The sequence below is a fragment of the Molossus molossus genome, unplaced genomic scaffold (assembly GCF_014108415.1).
Source record: "Molossus molossus isolate mMolMol1 unplaced genomic scaffold, mMolMol1.p scaffold_m16_p_1, whole genome shotgun sequence".
NCBI lineage: Eukaryota > Metazoa > Chordata > Mammalia > Chiroptera > Molossidae > Molossus > Molossus molossus.
Genome location: NW_023425344.1, coordinates 130,268,353 through 130,289,477, shown reverse-complemented (window position 1 = coordinate 130,289,477; position 21,125 = coordinate 130,268,353). Strand labels below are relative to the sequence as shown.

The 21,125-nt window shown below is 33.2% G+C and overlaps 1 protein-coding gene across 5 annotated transcripts in view; it reads right to left on the bottom strand.

Moving 5' to 3' along the window:
* Positions 1–2,127: 2,127 nt before the first annotated feature.
* ARHGAP12 (Rho GTPase activating protein 12) overlaps positions 2,128–21,125 on the bottom strand; it is a 146,037-nt gene continuing 127,039 nt past the window's right edge. For all 5 annotated transcript variants that reach the window (XM_036254767.1, XM_036254758.1, XM_036254775.1 and 2 more), the window contains 10 exons: positions 20,349–20,430; positions 15,568–15,669; positions 13,777–13,875; positions 10,752–10,854; positions 9,308–9,424; positions 6,948–7,046; positions 5,593–5,670; positions 5,360–5,494; positions 5,086–5,188; positions 2,128–4,236 (listed from right to left, as the gene is read on the bottom strand). In XM_036254767.1, the coding sequence (XP_036110660.1) occupies positions 4,062–4,236; positions 5,086–5,188; positions 5,360–5,494; positions 5,593–5,670; positions 6,948–7,046; positions 9,308–9,424; positions 10,752–10,854; positions 13,777–13,875; positions 15,568–15,669; positions 20,349–20,430 (1,093 nt within the window). In that variant the 3' untranslated portion in view covers positions 2,128–4,061. The remainder of the gene's footprint in view (positions 4,237–5,085; positions 5,189–5,359; positions 5,495–5,592; positions 5,671–6,947; positions 7,047–9,307; positions 9,425–10,751; positions 10,855–13,776; positions 13,876–15,567; positions 15,670–20,348; positions 20,431–21,125) is intronic.

Here is a 21,125-nt window from a genome sequence, read left to right as displayed (position 1 = left end):
AGCATTACAAGATTCATGACAACATTATAAGTTTCAATGCTACTTGCAGTGTGAGCCACAACTATCAACACCATGTAAAAGATCTGGCTCCCAGAATTAATGATTTAACATCTTAACCAAAACTCCTTTTCTGAAAACATCGAGAGAGGAAGTAAAAAAGTGAGGAACCAGACTTTTCTAAATCTTCATGGCAGTGGTTTGGTAAACGGTCACCTTGTTCTACAAATGCTCTGTTTATGAAAGTGCTCTTTTCTTTCCTTATTTTCCTGTGGGAGAAGAGAAGCAATGAAGGAAATGAAAGAGTTCATTTAAGTGCCATAGTCACATAAAGCTAATTTGTAAAAGCTCAATCCAGCTGAATATATTTACAGCCACCACTGGTCCACAAAACTTCAGTTGAGAAGACTAATTGAGATTCCCCAGGAGAACTGCCTTGTCTTTAGTAGTTACAGAATGTCTCATTAGGCATTCTATACCTCCCCCTTCGCTAGAATAGGAAGTCTGACTCTGCTTGGCCTGGGTTTACAGCTTGTGCATTTCCAATAGACTCCAACACACCATTATTGTAAGATGGTTGCTTTTGTTTTGCAGCGCCCTTTACCAATTTTTTATTTTATTTTTTTGGTTTCAAACTAAAGTTGCATTTGACAGGACTATATTAATTGTATTGGAATACTGTTGAAAAACAAGAACAACTGTGCCCCACCTTCAGGATTGTAACATATGGGCCACTAAAGTCCCTATTTAACACCTTTTCTAGCTTGCACCGGAGAAGTGCTTTCTGTAAGAGAGGATCAGTAACAGCTGATAGCTAGAGTTCAGAGACTAGTAAACTCCATAAAATCTTATTTTTCTACCCATTTTCAATTCTATGTTTAGATGCAATATTTGAGCATTTAACTTTTATTAGACCATAAGAGTGTGATGACCATTTTACTATTTTTATTTTCTTCTTTACTGAAATGTCATTGATATGCTCCTGTGTTTTGTTTTGTTTTTTATAATGTGTAAAGATGTTGGAGAAATTAATGTCATGGGAAACTACATGTTTACTTTAAATATTTAATTAGAAGCCTCCACCATGAACTGAAAAAAATCTCTTGGCCTACTTTGGAATAACACTGTTTTCCCCCTCTCACTGCTATCTGCTATCCAATATTACAGGCTTACAAAAAAATTGTGTGATGAAACTAACATAGTGTAAAGGTCTCCAGGTCTCTGCCCTTACTATTATTAATGAATTTTCACTTGTATAAAAGCAATGGCACACACATATGTATTTACATACACATTATGTGTATGGATGTGTATATAACACATCTGCCTAAGCCTCAAGTTTGGCTGAACTATTCCATTTGTGCTTCCCACATAAGAAAAACATATCTAATCACATGATCTCACTTATTTGTGGAATATAATGAACATAACAGTCTGAGGAATGGGGCAGTCCCAGAGACGTGGAGGTGGGGTACAGACTGACAATCCCCAGAAGAGGGGATGGTGGGGGAGAGATAAACCACAGAACTTATATGCATGTATGCATGAACAGTGGACATGGACAAAAAACTGGGGACAGGGCGGGGTGGGGGGGGAGGGAGGAATCAGTGGGGGAAAAAGGAGAAACATCTGTAACAAAAATTAATTAATAAAAAAAAGAAAAAGAAAAAGGTATCTATAGATCTTTGTCTAAAAGGTAGTATCATTTTTTCAAAGATATTTCATAATTCACTTTTTTGAGTGAAAGTTAAAATTTCTTGTTGCTTTAAAATTTTAAATATTTTTCTTCTAACTGGAATGTAATACTATATTTGAATATATTTTTCTTTCAATTTCCAACTACTTTTTTATGATACGCTAAAGTAAATTTAGTAAATGAAATTCCATTGACAATTTTTCAGCCTTTGATATATTTTTTACTAAAATTCAAGCTGTTGAAACACAAGAACATTACTGGTTTTGTTATTACAAAAAACAAATGAGAAATTTTAATTCACAAAAGATGAAAACACAAGACACTGATCATACTGTACATACAATATTACAATTAACTGATTAGCTGTAGACTAAAAAACATTTAAGACTTCACATACACACATATTACTTTGAAAGAAGAAACACAGGACAATATTAATCACTGATATGTCCATAACAATTGAGAGAAAGAACATACCTGAATGAAGTCTAATTGTTTTCCTGGCATACAATCACTATATAGGCCAGTCCTAAATCATGGCATATTGATATCTTTAGGCAATTATAAACGTTTTCATTTGGGGGTTTATTCTCCCTGACAAAAACAATTTGCTTTCCCATAGCTATCAAGTAGCTTGGTCTGTCTTCAATTTAATAAGATCACAACAACAAACAATAGCTTTACAAACACAAAACTCAGGTGAGAGGTTTTTAGACAGATCATACAAAACATATTTGTTCCCAAGGAAGGCAAGCTATAAATTATAAATGCAATTCTAAGAAAAAGAGACTTGGTTGCAAATCATTCACTTTCAAATATTGATGAGAAAATAAAACATGGGAGAGGGGGTAAAGGAGGTACTGGCATGGAGAGAGTAGAAAAGATGTAAATGAGGAAAAATATTTGCCACAGAAAATATTAGATTCAGTTGATTTGTAAATGAGGTATACCAGTATATGCAAAATCAAAAAAATTAAAAACCAAAATAAGCATCTCCAATGAAAAAAAAATTCTAAAATTCTTATAGTTTTTTTTATTTGGATTAGACATTTCATATACAGCAGTTAATCTAGAAAAATACATTTTTAAAAATCTTCAACAGACCATGCTCTCTGTAACAAAACCTTCCAAACCCTGTTTTATTATACAAATCAATCTACATTAGTAATGTAAGAAGAAATTTTCAAATTTAGCAATGTCATTTCCTGACATCCATCTAATTTACATATAGGTTTCCACTATTCATACTGCAGTTAGAATTCTGTAATAAATTGTTTTCTAATGTATTCTGTACATATTAAATAACCTTAAAGGCTCCTCTTGTAGTGCATTTACCATTTGCAAGTCTATTCAGTATTTTTCCAGTACCATTTGCATTACAGTGATTTGCCTGTAAATGTAATTAAAATCTAAAAGTGCGCACAGTTAACTTTATCAAATAACGACCTATTTTGGGAGGAAACCTAATAGTCACAGAGAAAATTACCAATATCATGATTAGAAGTATAGGTTTAAAATGTACTTTGAGGCTATACAACACAACTATATACATAATCTGAAGGACATTAAGTATTTAGCCTATATTTACATAAAATAACATGTTTCCACAGGATCATACCAAGAACTCAGTATGGCACTAGATATAATTAGGATTGTTAGCTAAATCAGTGTAGCACAGATAGCCCAAATATACCCTGAACTGACCTATGCTAAATTAAAGTCCAGTTTATCACAGTGTTTTACATAATATTAGTGTGCTGCCCAAACATACAACTAAGATATCCCACAAGGATGCTGTGTAATACAGCAAAAGACAGCAAGCTTCCATCAAGGAATTATATCTGGGTTATAATAAATTTCAGCACTTAGACTGCACTGCATGCAAAAACCCTGAAAAAGAAATACACAGATACCAAAACAGATATATTTCATTTGCTTAAAATGCCCAGGAGCGATTTCAAAATAAGTGATAGTAAGTATTTGTTCTATCAACTAATGAACCTAACAAATCATGAGAAGTTCTGTCATTATCTAATGTAAGAAAAAAAAAAAAATCAGTTTTCTTACCAAATTATCCAGTGTATATGACTGGTTAGAATTGCAAGTTTTTATTTTTACTGATTTTCAGAGTATGAAATGCAAACATTCAGGATCAAATTCATTCAAAATTACATACAGTTACATCACTTTGCAACAAAGCAGCTAATATGAGGGCCTAATACCCATCTCGACTCTTCCAGTCCCTTCTGATCCCTCAAAAAAGTGCAAAAATCAAAGTCACTGCTTGGTCCAAAAACAAAATACAACATTTGGATTTGAAATCTGATGGAATCTGGCTCCTATTCTACAGGTTATCTTCAGTAAGAAATCAGTGTCCGAAGATGGAATTTATTTCCAGAAGAATCAGTTCTACAATCTGGTTTTGGTAGACAGTATGAACTGCGATATTACCAGTCTCTTTCTCAGGCTTTAACAGAGTGGGACCAAAAACAATTGCTATACTCTGATAGGTCATTCGGTTTTTTTCTCCATTTTCTATAACTCTAAGGGGGAAAAAAAATACATTGTTAAAAAAGAAAATTTTAAAAAGAGAGGTAAATTCTTCAGATTGTTTTATAAACATAAACGGTTTGCATTTAAAAGTGAGAAAGAATGCTCATTTTCCGAAGGTACATATAAACTACTTAGCCAAGTAGAATTCAGTTCAAGTGCCATGTGAAGCTCTCTTCTAGGTAAATACAGCTGGAAGGTATAATTATACATATTCTAACTAACTTGAATGTGATATTTTAACTCAGCATTTAAAATAAGACAAACTTAAGTATGAGTTACAATTCAGGTAACAATGATTATTCCACTAGGTTGATAGGGGGAAATTTTTTTATTAGGGCACAGAGTTTAAACCTTCCATTATACCTTTTTTGTTGTTGTTGTTTCAATCTCTATCACAGAATCATTTACTCAAGTATTCTAGTGGTCATTCTTTCAGAAGGAAAAAATCAGTTTTTAATGTAGCTATGTTGTAACTTACAGCAATGATGGCTTCATTTTAAGGTGATTTAACAGATCTCATTTAATAACTAATCTAATCTTCATATTAATTAACTTTAGCAACAATTTGTGAACACCTACTACATGCTTGCTAGGCATTACTTCACATATATCTACTTTAATGTATTCTTCATACCAAACCATTTTACCTGTGAGGAACTAAGGCTCAAAGACGCTATCTTTTTCAAGTTGCAAAGACAGTAAGTAGCATATGTGGGATCTGAACCTGGGTCTGAGTGACCTGGCCCCATGGGTATACTGCACCATGTCTCATAACTGTGCAGTTCTCTTAATTTTTGGTTTTCCTCACTACTATTTCTCTTTTGTACTGAGACTTTTACCTTTTGAGATGTCTAAAAAGGATCTGCATTGTATCTTGATTTGGCTTTGGCAACTGTTTGATTAGGTCCTTAACAGCAGCGACTCGCTGTCTTGGTTCTTGTTCTGAAAAAAGATAAAAACTATTGCATGAAACTGAAAGCAGTGGCCTTTTGGAACCTGGTATTTGGTGATACACAGTGACATCTGGTGGTCATATTTATAATTTCTGCAGTAAAACAATCCATTAAAAAAACTTAAAAAAGATAAAACTAGGCAGTAGAATTACATACTTACTTATTGCATTCACAAAATCATTAAAGTGATTAAATGTAAAAAGAGGTTCTGGTAATTCTCGAAAAAACATTTTGAGTGCTCCAGTGATGACATGAATATCTTCCCATTTACTATCATTCAAGTCCAATTTCTCATCTGAAAAAACAGTAGAAATAGAACAATTTTAAAATGACTATACTTCTAACAGTTCTGAGTGATTATTGTGGATATAACAATAGGGAATATGATCTTACCATGATTGACTGCAAATCTCAGTTTCTGAATCACTGCAAGGTTGCCACTTACTCTGTATATCCCATCAACATCCAAACCTAAGAGACAAATAATACCATTTTTATGTTTAAAGTACTTGTTTACCTCTACTAAAGATGCTCGTGTGTTTCAGTATTCTTATTCATTAACATTAACCTAAATCAAATGGGCAAATACTCTTTTCCTCTAAATGACCTTTTTATATGTGGAGATTTACTGTGAATTCTAATTAATGAACAGCAACAATTCTATTTTATTATGTAGACTGTGAACCATTTCAAGGAAATCATTTCATTCAACTTGAAATACTAACAATTTAACGTAAACTTCTACAAACACCTGGGGATAGAATTCAACAAGAAAGACAATAGATAAAATCAGCCCACCCATTTTTTCTTTATATGCCATCTTATAATGTAAATGCCATAAGCACTCTCTGTTTGTCATATTAATATGTGCTTGCTTCTAGTAAATAAACTTCATACAAGCTAGCAACTGAAATAATAGTTCTATAAAAACAACTGATAATTTGATGTTAGTAACTTCTTTTATATGTGGAATAGAATTCTTTGAAATTCACACAATTAAGTCTAAAAATTCAAGTATTAATTAAATGATAATGCTGTACACATTAAACAAAGCTATTCATTTAACTTAAAATAAAGGCAAGTAGCATGGTATCTGTACAATCGTGTTGACAAGCATAATCAAAGAGATGAGATCTGTAACAGGCAGAAATTACAAATTATGCAAATATTTTAATTGTACAAGATGTTTTGGATGATACACAGATACAATAATGTGATTAGTAAAAATATTGTTAATTTATATAAAACTAGTGTAAGTATTGCATGTTAAAATGAACCAAAGTAAAAATTAGTTTGTTTTATTTTAAAGTAAAAGACATAAAAAGAATTAGATAACTTTATAGTTGATTTGTTTTAAAATATCTCATTTTCATTATCAACAGCATGTTCTCTTAGTAAGTAATCATAATCTCCTCATATCTTCTACATTGTCAAATAATTTCTTAATAAACTCAGTTTCACAATCACTAACTTCTTCATTTTAAGTAAATGTCAACTCCAAATGGCTTCAAAGAACACCATACACTAACCAGTCATAAGCGTTGAACATTTTAATAGATGCCTACAAAAGTCTTCATTTAAAACAGGTACAAACACATAAGTTTTTTTGCAAACAAGATGCTTTTCTTAACATCTTCTGACTATAAAGAACTTTTGGTTGTCACTCAAAATCATAAAAATCCTAGGGATTTTGATGGCAAAATAATAGATTGGTGTTTAACATTAAAAAAGAAAAATCGTTTTCTTACCATATCCTTCAACATATTCAATGCATAATTTCACAAATTTTGGCACTGTGCCATTCTCTCTCTGACACAGATTAGCAAGATTGGCTCCAAATACCTGATCTGAAAGAGATTTTTAGAAAAATGAACGAGTTTGCTAAAATTTAGTTCTCAAAATAGTTAAATCATTCACAGTGCAATAGAAGCCATTCAGTACATCCAAAATTGCTTATCATGACTTATGTTTTATATGACCTGCACTCTGCCTACTACCCCTTCCAATTTCATTTCAAACAATTTCCTTCTTTACTAAATTCCATGAACACCTCAACTCATATTTGCTTGAGAACCTTACTACTTTCTACATCATCTGCAGAGATCAGTATTTCCCTAAATTCAGCTCCTTCTCATCTTCACTCCTGGATTCAGTTAAATGTCATCTTCATAGAAAAACCCTCTAAACATTCCTATCATAACCCACTTTCAGTAACTCTCTCTTTTATTGTGATGTTAGATTACTCATAGTAGACATTACTCTTTTACAGTATGTTGTCCATCTCTCATTTTTAAATATAAGTTTCGTGAGAGCAGGGACCTTACAATTCTTGAACATTTTTATATACAAGTTTCATAAGAGAGGGACCTCGCAATTCTTGAACAGTTGGCACTTAGTAAATACTCAAGTGTTAAAACAAGCATGTGCATGCCCATCAGGTGACAACACTTGATTTCACAAAATATACTTCAAAGTCTGTTCTATTAATCTTTCAATCCAAAAGTTTTGAAATGCCACATTTGTGCAAAGCATTCACGAAAACAAAATATCTGAAGTGGTGAATAACAACATAAAATGGCAACAGTTTATATTTCGCAATGAAAAGGCCTGGTGAACAAATTAGCCGCTATTTCAATTCATTTATTTGTCAGTGTTTTTTTGTTTTGTTTTTTTAAGGTTCTAAACTCAAAATGTTAAATGCTATGCAATATCCGGGAGTACTTGTTTGTCTGTAACTCTTAAGGTTGCTATTCTCTATTACTTAATTAGCTGAACTCCTAAAAGTTTTAAATATCTTTTTAATGAAACCCATTTGTTATTTTAATTTAGATGCTTTGCAAACATAAGTTCCAGTGATGGGTTTTGTCAGAAATTTCATAATCAGAGACAAACTTATATTTTATATATATCCTTTATCTATATCTTTATTTACAAATAATTATCACTGTTTTGAGCTATGTATTTAAAAAACTTACCTTTGGAGTTAAACAAGCTTGTAAGAACTAAAGATATATGCAAGTATATTGTATATTGTTTAAATCATATTATGTGATTTTACTTTTTTTTATCCTCACCCGAGGACATTTTTCCATTTTTTGTTCAGATAGAGTGAGAGGGAGAAAGGAAGAGAGAGAGAAACATCGACGTGAAAGGGCCACATCGAGTGGCTGCCACCCATACGACCAAGCAGGGCCAGGGACAAACTGAAACCGAGGTACACGCCCTTAGCGGGAACCGAACCCGGGTCTCTCTGGACCACAGGCAGATGCTCTAACCGCTGAGCCAAACCGGCCAGGGCATATTATGTGATTTTAAAGAATACTATCTTACAAAGACAAGATCCTATGCCTTTTGGTGCTTTTAATGAAATAACATCTAAATTAGGGAAAAACACCTTATATTAATGTTTTAATTACCTTAATGAGAATTGAAGACAATCAAGAATAAAATTGCTTGTTCACTATTTTTTTTCTTTCTACTGTTTTAATAATTGTTTATTCAAAATTTCTTCTGATCTGTGCATTTCAAAACTGAAAATCACGTCTTCCAAAAATCTGCCATCCATCTGATCACATTTGTGTAATTCCTCTGGTATAGGGTTGCTAAAAACTTAGTCTGGTATTCATATCTGCTCAATGCTTTAGTTACAATAAACTTCATGTGCATTTAAAAAATTAATTTTAATTACTCAAATGTAGTTTAATCACTGAATCCAAAAACTTTATAAATAAGGAATTAAGAACACTCCTAGTTTGGAAATTTTTCAGTTTTTTTTTTTTTTTTTTTTTAATCCTCATCCGAGGACATTTTTCCATTTTTTGTACAGACAGAGTGGGAGGGAGAGAGAGGAAGAGAGAGAGGGGGAAACATCGATGTGAAAGGGACACATCGAGTGGCTGCCACCCGCACGACCAACCAGGGCCGGGGACAAACTGCAACCGAGGTACATGCCCTTAGCGGGAACTGAACCCGGGCCTCTCCGGACCGCAGGCGGACGCTCTAACCGCTGAGCCAAACCGGCCAGGGCAAATTTTTCAGTTTTTAATTTAAAATGTATTATTTCTGATTTTGGCCAAAGTTCATTATTTTAAACATCACTTCTACCTACCTTTAATATAACCTTTTTCACGAACAGCCTGCAAAGTGGGGCGCCGTGTAAGAAACTTCTTTAAGTTTTTCTTGGTTTTTTTCTGTTCTGAAGAATCAATACTAGACACTTTCATGGCTTAAAACAAACAGATATTAAGCATTTCATAAAATAAAAACCTTTCTAAAAAGGGTTTTTCCAGCTAACACTCAAAATATCTCATAAATAAAAATTAAAGTATAAATTCAGTTATCTAACTTTAATATGACTTAAGGGTAACATGTGAGGATTCAAACGAACGCAGACCCAATTTCGAAGTGATAAAGCAAACAAAACATTCCATTTTTATCACTAAGCACTGACCACAAACTACCTTTGTTAGCATATATGTCAAGACGTTATACAACTTACCTTCTATGACTCTCCATCAGTTTTAGAAGGTAAAAAAAGTCCAGGAAAAAACATCATAAACAAAAGAAAATCCCCATTTTTCCCTATCCTTACTGCACTAGGGGGAGGGGGATAGGAGAGAGAGCGATCATAATTATTTGCAGTTTAGGCTCTCATCATAAGTATCTGTACTCTGAATTAAGAATGCTCTGGAAAATGTTCTATATTGCTGTTAGTAGTAATTTCTTTATTACAATGACAACAATTCAAAAAGTAAATTTCTTGAAAAATAACTACATTTGAGAAAACAATATTAGTAAAGAACTGCAATAATAAAATTGTATTTGTTTACACTGTTATATGGTGACAATGTCAGTAATAGGCCTAAACTTCAATGGAATATGAGAAAACAAAAGCAGAAATGACTTTCTAATCATTCAGTTAACTTGAAGGCTAAAAAATTCTGTTATATGTGGATTTGTTAAAATAGATTTAACAAAGTTCAGAGTAATAGCTACCTATTTAAACAATATAATTCACAAGGGGCCTGCATTAGACAATGCTATTCTTAAAAATGCTGGCTTTAGCTTTGGTTCTTTATGTGCACATGATCTGGAGATATGAATGTATGTGGCCCATTTGCACAAACATATCCTACTCCAGAGGTGGCTGCCTGGTGTCCAGTATGGAACTATGATATATATCTTCATGACTTTTGACTTTTTAAAGTGTAAGACTCTATCTAGAATTGTAAACAGTAATTATATATTTTAAAATCAATAAAGTTCAGCTTCTTAGAGGCCTCAAAAGAAGTTTGCCCTAATATATTTTTCTCTTGAAGTATCATAATACCTCAAAATTAATATGATACTCTAGGGATGCATACGATGAGGTTGAAAAATAACAACGTGTTAACAAGACGAGTATTAAAACATTCAAATAGCAAGTACTTAATCTTATAACTTTCTTATAATGGAGATTTCACTCAGCTTTTACATATTTATTTAAAATCGTTGAAAAGCAAAGAGAATAAGTTCACTCAAACCACTAGCTAAATAGAGAAAGAATAACTTACATCGAAGTTTTCTAGGATCCTTAAGGTCCTTTTCTTTATCATGCTTTTCTATTCCTGGTGAATCTGGTATTTCCTCTTCAACTGTTTCATCAGTTTCTACTGTCTATGGGTTAGAGATTTCCCAAACATGCATTACTTTTGATGTTACTTGAGATAAACAGCATATTTATCAGAATAATCAGTGACTGACTCTTCCAAACGATTTTAGGTAATCAATTAGCATATAGCAGGTATGATTTAGATATTTGATAAATCATTTAAAATACTTTTCTTCTCCTTAGATGGCATTAATTCTGAATTTCTTAAAAAAAATTACTAATTCACAGAACAATGGATTTACACTGATGATGAAGCAATCCTGCCTCATTTGGATCAACTGCATATCAGTGACAGCAGTAACACTTAAAAGGTCAAGCTACAATCTATGGTGCTCGAACTGAATAAAGCCACATTGTAAGCAAACAGCACAAGATAATAACATTTGTGTCAGCAGTTAATCATTACTCACAGATTCATGGATGTTAGAAACTGAAAGAAATCCTAGAGATCCTAATCTACAATCTAACCATGATCACTTTTATAGGTTACAAAATTGGATTGCGTTCTCAAGGCCAACCTTGCTTCTCCTTTCACACACACTAAGGTCTTTACTCCACCGAGAATTTATGTTTATATATAATGTAGGGAAAGGCTCAAATTTCTAGTTGGATATCCAGTTGACCCACCACTATTTATTAAAAAGTTTATTTTTATTCACTAGTCTACAGTGCTCTATCTGGCATAAAGTGTCCAAAGATACGAGGGTCTGTTCCACAGGTCTTTATATCTATCCCACTATGGATACAACATTGTATTAATTAATATAGCTTTATAAAGCCTCAACATATGATAGAGCAAGTCCTTGTACTTTCTTCTTGAAGAGTGTCTTGGATATTTTTAGCCCTTGGCATTTCTCTATGAATTTTAGAATAAGCTTCTCAAGTTCCAGCAGAAAACTTAATGGGATTTTGAATGAAATTAAAAAATCTCAAAATCTACAAATTTATAAATCATTTGGAAATATAATGTATCTTTATATTATTGAGCCTTTTAATCCATTAATATAATATACTTTTCATTTAATTAGGTTTTCTTCAATGTCTCTTGATAAAGTTTTATAATTTTCCCTGCAAAGGTTTTACAGATCGTTACACTCCTTACTCAGTATCTTTTGCTTTTTTGTGAACAGTACATATTTTAAAATTACATAGTCAGTAATATGTTCCTCTCTTTTCACTTGGTTTACTCTCTGATCCTGTAGGCTTCAATTAAAAAACAAAATAAAAACGCTTTCTCTGCAAGGCCTTCCCTGACCTCTACATTAGGTTAGTTCCTATTTAATCAGTGTTTTTATAGTATGTTGTATATCCCATAACATCATAAAACTCATCACATGTCATTATATAAACTATTCAATTGTCTATCTTTGGTAATCATCTGTCTTTGATGGCAAGCTTCATATAGAGAGGTACAGCATCTGGCTGCATGCTGCTATATATATCCCCAGTTTATAAGAGATGCACACATTTGTCAAATGAATGCAACCAGACTTGCTTTCAAGAAATAGTGAGCAGATTAGGGTGACTGGAGCTGAAAGCTCATATCGGGTAGTGGAGATGGCACATTTGAAAAGATAGATTGGGCTCAGGTTGTTGAATTTTAATAGGAATAACAGAAGGGTTCTAAGCAGGAGAGGACTGTAAAATTGACATTAGGAAGTTTCATATAGCAATGGCATTAAGAATGGATTGGTGGGGCATAATATGAAATAAGGAAAACTATTTAGGAGGTTCCTCTTATCTTAGTATAAACAAAGTTCTGTGCATGGTTTCAGAAATAAATGGAAAGAAAGGAACAAGATTCAGAAATATTATACAGCATTCAAACTGCAAAGGAAGAATATATAAATGAAGACAGAGAGAGAGACTGAAACAGAGAGAAAGGAGGGAGGGGGGAGAGAGAGAAAGAGATATGAGTCATTTGCCAGAAGAGGAAAAGTTATATACTCAGAATCCAAATCTGGGTGTTTTGAACTGAGTGAATCATAAAATTTTGGAGCTTGAAAGAATACTTAGAGACAATCAAATCCAACCATTCTATTTTATAAACAGAACACTGAGGCCCACACAGGTAGAATACCTCGGTAAGATCACAAAACTTATTATGAGGCTTCACCTATAAATTCTCTGAAAGACATCTTAATCTCTACTACAGCCCACTAAAAGTTGATTCCCAACTTTTTTTCTGTCTCTGTTTAGTTTAAAACCATTACACACTCCCCTATGTATTCACTTTCATTTTGTCACTGACATACAATCCTTATTTAGGAGCCATGACCCACATGGTAAATGGGTAAGAATATAGTCTAAGTATAGTCCTGAATATAAATCTGAGGTTCTTTTTTGGCTGTTATATATACATATATATATATATGTGTGTGTGTGTGTAAAGAAATTTATCAGGAACATGAAGGCACTGGTTGGGGGAGGAGGGAGAGCTATAACACCTGAGAACACCTAGGGTTGGGGGGGGATGGACAAGAGAGGTGTCACTAAGGGAGGGAAAAAAAAGAGCTAATTAAGAGACTACAGCTTCATTCATTTCACAATTTTGCCTAGGATCTGTTTCCACCAAATAGTACTATTTCCAACTCATTCAATCATTGAATATAAATACTATGTTCCAGGCACAGTGTAACTGTTCCTTCTTTTTGAACTATTTCTTTTTGGACCAATGTCTCATGAGAAAATTATTTAAAATAATTAAAATATCTTACATAGTTAAACACTATGTAAATGAGGATATTAAATCATTTGCCAGCCCCTGGAAATTACTAAAGTGACCATCATCTTCCCCACCTCTGCTAAAATAGATATTAAAAATACGTTTTTTCACATAAATTGGAATCCAGATATGCAATGACTAATTTGAAAGCCAAAAAGAAAAGCTGCTCTGAAGTAAATAAATTACCACATCAAACACATACCTGATTATTTATAGTAGTACTAAGAACTTTAAACCAGTCATTAATAACAGTGTCATTATCAGACTGAATTAGCAGTTCTGTTCCTTGACGGGTTTTCAGCTTTAGAGAAAAGGAGGAAAAAATAAATAAAAGAGTATGGTTAATGCCTTCAACCGAATAAATGAATACATTTCATTCAAAGTCTACAAAACCACCAGCAGAAAATTATATATATTATGTGATGTGATGAAAGGTTTAAATACTACATAGCAATGGAATTTTTTAGTATAAAATAATAACAGTTGAATTATTTGATAAAATGTGACGTTTTTCTCACAATAAATTCTCAATGAAAATCTAATGACTTAGAGCCCCAAACTCCACTACATAAATGACATAAAACTAGCTGAGATCTAATATACTTTATCATTAAAAAATATGTTCAAGTACCAAAGCCATACATCTTAAGTTAGAACTGAAATATAATTCATAAAACCTGATATTTTTACATAAATCTGAGAAATTTTTTCTCCCTCTGGTTAAAAAATATAAGAAAAAATGTACAAAGTGTTAGACTTTCATTATTTCCTATTTAACAGGCAAATATGATGGCTTAGTACAGAGACAGCACATATGATGTATGTCATCCCTTTTGGGCAGAAATATTACTAAATTTACCAAACATTACTGACGTGTCAAATCATGAACTAACTCAAATAAGGATACTACTGACTATGTAATTCTTTTCATTCTGGAATCAGTTATTGACACTGCAAGGCTAATTCAGAAAACAGTGACTTCCTTGCATGTCTTTCTAGAAAGTGGATCAAGTCAGTCAAACAACATCAAATATTCAGTGCACATAGATACTCTCATTAGAAATTCTTAAGAGAAATTCTTAAAGAAAAAAATACAGTTTCTCTGCTTAAAAGAACAAAAAAACACTTCAATAACCTAGTGGGGGAAGTAACTTATAGATGATGATAACCCAAAGTACACTAAAAATAAATACTTTTTAAAAAGCATAAACAAAGCAGAAGCTCAGTATTGTGGTAACGTTTCTTATGGGTCTTGGAAGATAGGTAACATTTGGCATGGGTCAGTACCCAAGGCAAAATAATAAAAAGTGAAAATCATAAAGGCAGGAAAACAGCAACTAATCCAATATGCCTAGACAACAAGCTAGGGAAGGACTAAAACATGAGGCTACAAAGGAAGGCTGGGATCTGGAAGATGGTTTGCAAAGACAGCCTCAAAAATTCCTCTATCTCTCTATCCACACTTCTCTGCAATATGACTGCTGCTCCTCAATCAACAAGTGGACTCTATTTCCCCACAACCCTGAATACTTGTCTGGCCTTCTAACTTGTTTCCATCAACAAAATACACTGACATGTGACTTCTAAATTTAAGCCCCAAGAAGTCTTGCAACTTCCACTCTCCCCTTCTTGGGACCCAGATACCGCCACATAAAGAAGCCTGGGGTAGCCTCCTTGAGAATGAGAGATCTTGTGGGGAAAGAAGCCTAGCAAACAGCTGGCAGCAATACCAGACATGGGATCTAGACCTTCCAACTCCAGTCAAGCCACTAGATGACTAAAGCCTCATGAAAGGTTCCAGGTAAGATCAGAAGAACCACTCAGCTGAATACCAGCCAAATTGAGCAAAGTGATTCTTTTCCTAAGCTGCTAAATTGTGGGGTGGTGTGATATGAAGCAATAAATGACATAGAATCATACATTACTGTGGAGGGTTTTTAATGAGAAAATGAAAAGTCCTTATTTGAATTATACTTAGAAAAAAAATTATTACCTCAAATACATTCTTTTTGCTGGATTTATCCTTGGAAGCCATCTCAATCATTGCCCCCTTAAGGTCCACTGTGAACTCCGGTTTGGACTGATTACTCCCAAACTTCATGTTTAAAAAAAAAAGAAAACATCTTTATGTGATATTCATATACATGTGTACGTTGAAAAAGAATTAAGACCGATTTTATATTATTGACAGTAAATCAAGTAGGTGATTATCTCACATTCTTCTCTATTATAAAATAATTCCCACTTTAAAACTGAAAAATTTCTGCAAGACATAAATATATAGTTCATAGAAAATAAAATGACAACTTCTAGCATAGGTAAAATACAAAATAAAGCCACATTAAAACTTTTTTTTTTTTTCACCCAAAATGTAGCAAAAAAACCCACAAAGAAAATCCAAACTTTTGATGAAAAACTGTGTTGGTGAGGCTATAGAATAATAACAGGCACTCATATGTAAGTGGGGTATATATTGGAACAACTCTTCGAGAGGAAAAATTGGTAATTCTATATTTGTAATTTTATAAACACATGTATTCTTTGGCTTAGCAATTCCATTTCTTGGCATTTATCCTAAACTTAATATGGCAACGTAAAATGATGTGTTCAAAAAGGCAAGGCAATATATGTATAAACAATATCTGGCAGATATCAAGTACTTTTCCACCTAATAAATATTCTCTAAATCTGATTTTGTAATTTCAAGGGTTATTTCTTTATCAACTACTTATGTTGTCAACAACTACCAATAACTTATAAAACCAGAAAACTCTAAATCCAGTGTTCTTTTCTTCAGCCTTTGTTAGAAATTATAACTAGAGCCAGATGCTCTAAAGTTTAGCAATTTAATAAAGAACTGTGAAAAGAAGAGAAGACAGTTGACATGGCTGTTTTGAGAAGAAAAAGCACTTAACTATTATAATTGTTAACCGGATAAGAAAAAGATAGGCAGATAACAAAATCTATGTTAAACGTAGACTTACACTGTATCTTGCTGTCATTAGCTTAAATTTTTATTTAGACTGTTAACTAAGAATTGAAAATAGCATTCCTATGTCATTGAAAGGTTTGGAGGTTTTAAAATCTTTAAGGGCTGATGAACTGTACTCTTTAAGTCATAAAGATTTGTTACAGAAAATTTCATTTGATAAAATATTTTCAAGTCACATTAGGTTTGTCACTGGAAATAGATCTAACTCACCAACCTTGGGGTAACATTCATTATTTATAATGTCACTGACTCAGTGGTTTCACATTTAATAAATAGTTCAACTTCATCTTTTTCCTTTTACTTCATTTTTGTAGCTAGCAATGTAGACTTAAATAAGTACTTGTTATAACAATGCAAAATTTAGGATATTATATGGAATCTTTTAGTCAAATCAAAATTAAATGATAAAAATTTTAACTATTCTATAAATTCTTGGCCTTCTTAAGTACCTTTTGGCACTCAAAAGACATTTAATTAATCATAAGGCTATGATGGGCATAGATAAGTTTCTGAGCAAAAATGATAAATCTCAAGTTATTAAAACTTAAATGTACACATTTAACAAACTGATAAAATCCATTTAATTTAACTTGTCATTACATGCTCTGTAGATGGTTCACTATATATATATGTTAAGATATATATAACTAACCAAGTAAAATACAGTAAACAAATATTAATACAATAACGTGACATGGATTGAATGCTAGAAAGATGCATTCAATATGGTTTGCAAAATCTTGTTTGCTATTCTTTCTTTTTCTTCTTCTTTTCTTCACTGATTTTAGAGAGAGATGAAGGAAGAGGAAGAGAAACATAGAAACATCAATGAGAGAGAACATCGATTGGCTGCCTCCTGCATGCCCGTTACTGAGGATTTGGTCCACAACCTGGGCATGTGCCCTGACCAGGAATCGAACTGCCGACCCCTTGGTGCATGAGTCAACGCTCAGCCACTGAGCCACACCAGCTGGACTCTTATTCTTTCTTTTTCAAAATCTAGTCTCACTTTTCTCTACTGTAATCATCTCTCCAACGCATTCATGGCAAAGAAAATAAAATTACTGTGGCAAGGGGCATGCAATAAGAACACATAGTGATGGCTGAAACAGGATCAGATTTTATATATGTTGACAGCAGGCCAATGACGGACAGAATTTTTACAAGAAGAAAGCAGCAAATGTAAGAGTTCAGAGACTGAACTCTGTTGGCAGAATGACTTGGTTAAAAAATGGAAAGAAATGACGATGTCATGACATAGCACAATGGCAAAATGACACACAAGAGAAAACCATAATGGCCCTGGCTGGTTTGGCTCAAAGGTTAGAGCGTCGGCCTGCGGTCCAGAGAGACCCGGGTTCGGCTCCCGCTAAGGGCATGTGCCTTGGTTGCAGTTTGTCCCCGGCCCTGGTTGAGTTGTGAGGGTGGCAGCCACTCGATGTGTCCCTTTCACGTCGATGTTTCTCTCTCTCTCTCTCTCTCTCTCTCTCCCCCCCTCCCCCACTCTATCTGAACAAAATATATAAAAAAAAAAAAAAATAGAAGAAAAAAGAGAAAACCATAATGGAACCAGATAAAACAAAAATACAATTCTACAAGCAGATATGACACAAGCAAAGCTAAATTTCCAAATACTTCTGCAAAGGAACTAATTTTATCTCAGAATATTTTATGACTTTGTTATTATACAAATTCATGTTTTATTTTTAAGATTAATGCCTGATAGAACATTATACATTAAACAGAACTGTCTCAGCTATAATCATGACAAAGAACTTGAGATAACAAAGAACTTGAGGTAATAAAGAGAAGTTGTCTAAGCTTCCTCTTTATGACTTGCTGGGCAACGTCTTCTGGTATCCCTTTCTAAGTTTTCTTAGATGACCCTACCATCTAGGCTGCCTTCCTCTTCCTCTAGGAAAGTAGTTCTCAAGCAGAGATGATTTTGTCCCCCAGGGGACATCTGGCAATGTCTGAAGACATTTTTAGTTGTCACAACAGGAGAAATGGGTGCCACTATCACCTGCTAATCAGCCTACAATGCATAAGACAGCCCCCACAAAGAATTATCTGTCCCCAAAGTGACTATTTTTAGAAATTTGAAATCATGTATAATTAGAATAAATACCAATATTTGTGTGATAATTTTTAAAATACTCAAGGAATATGATGAATGCTATGTATAATTTACATTACTAACAAACCAGTAAATCACTAACATTTTCCAGAAAACTAGTGGAATGTATATATCCTTATGGAGATAAAAATCTCACTGGATACTTGGATGATACAGCATCTCTGCAAAATGTATCTTATACAGGTGCATGCCACATATGTACATTTCATTTACTCAATTTTAATTATCCATAGAACCAAAAAAAAAATACAAAGCATGAATGATTTTTAAAAAACAGAACTTCAAATAATATGGGTGATTTTTCTCAGCATTCCATCAATAAGTATATGCCCTGGAGTGAGTAAAAATGTGAATCGACTACTTCCTCAAGTAGGTTTTTGCACTGTGTCAACCTAATTTTAAAGAACATGCCTCTATACATAACCCTTAACATGAACCATCCAAACTCTGCTCAAGGAAAAGCAATCTCTTTCAACATTAAAGGAAAAAATTTGCCCTGCTAAAGACTGAGTTCTAGCAGCATCTTCCAAAGAGATACACAAGGGCCATGTTTACTATAGGTCATTTTTGCTTATGTGATAGCATTTGCATCTCATCCTCGGGTTAAGATGTGATTTCACTGTATAATCAGGATACATTTTACCTGCAACAGATCTAATTGTTGACTGAGCAGAGAAACAAAGTTAGAATTCTCTGAAAGCCTTTTTGAACAATCATTATTAAAGAGGATTAATAGTAGTAAACACTCAAATATACAAAAAGCTTCAAAATCTTACAAGTAATAGTGACATTTCTTTTTCTTCTAAAAGCTAACTGACATTCTATACAGACATGGACACCTGAATCACTGACTAGTATCCAGGGGTTAGAGCATAGTTCAAGATGGAGCTTGGCACACACTACTACTTTTTCTAAATAAATATCTGACATAGCAAAGTCACGAACACAGGGGAGCTCTAACATCCTGAATGTGAATCAAGAAATATACTTGTTCTTTCATGCCCAAGTAGTAAGCCCCGCCTTTCAGATCAATGGATAAAACAGAATGTGTTGATTTTAATAAAACGACTACTAATCAGACTTCTCTAATTAGTCCTCTCCTTTTTCTGATGAGTCAAAATGCATCTTTTACCAAGAAAACTTCATTTAGTTTTTCTTTAATTTTATTAGATTTATTGGGGTGACACTGGTTAAAAAGATTACATATGTTTCAAGCGTACAATTCTATAATATATTGTCTGTATAATGCATTGTGTGTTCACCAGTCAGTCAAGTCTCCTTCTGTCACCATATACTTGGCCCCTTTACCCTCTTCTACCTCACCCCACCTTCCTTTACCTCTGGTAACCACCATATTGCTGTCTGTGTCTATGAGTTTTTGTTTGTTGGTCCGATTTGTTTGTTTGTTGCTGTTTTATATCCCACTTGTGAATGAAATCCTATGGTTTTTCCATAAGACATATTTCAATTACCAGATATACTCAAGATCTGTCCACATTGTCACAAATGTTAGTATTTCACCTTTCATTTACTTTTATTTTTACATTAGCTACAGCTAGGACTATGGAATACATCATAAACTACAGGTACAATACTATCCACATATTTTGAATGTATAAAGCCTCCAAATGGAAGAAATACTTACCCAACTTGTGCTACTTCCTTGAGTTTTGGTAAAGAGTAAAGATGAACCCTGCAACACGGCCCAAGAGGACAACCAGTTCTTTCTGTAATTATAAAGATGACCAATCAAAGTTAAATTCCCCAGTTTTACCAACCAAACTTTAAAAATTAAAGACTATTTAGTGGTTATCAATGTTTTCCACGATTTTAAGTTATTACCGACATTCTAATTGTTTTTACTGGTGATATAATGCTAATGGAAATTACAATCCTAACCTGACCTTAAAGGCCCCCAAACAAGTAAAGTTAATTAGAGATATTAACTATTAGAAGTTATGAGAATAACTATATACCTAATTATACTCACAGGGTACTAATCCAGCACTCTGAATATAGAAATATATAAAGGAAAACTGATTTATTCTCAATCAATCCATACGCCAGAGGGAACTAATGTTTGAATTCAATTGCTGGCAGGCTAAAATAAAATGTAAATATGTCTACTAAAGAAATTTATTAAGGCTTGCCTTACAACCAAACATTGGCCAGGCACTCAAAAAAAAGGTTTACTCTCCATTTTCAGAATGAAGAATGTAATATCTATCAATCAGACCTACGTTATTATTATTTTTTATGTCTACTTAAACTTTAAGAATTAAGAAAAGTGAAATAAAGTTTACTACTACTCAGTCAACTAATATTTGACAAGAATACTCAATGAAAAAAGACAAGTTTCAATAAATGGTGCTAGGACACTTGAATATTCACACTAAAAAGAATAAAACAGGACCCACTTACA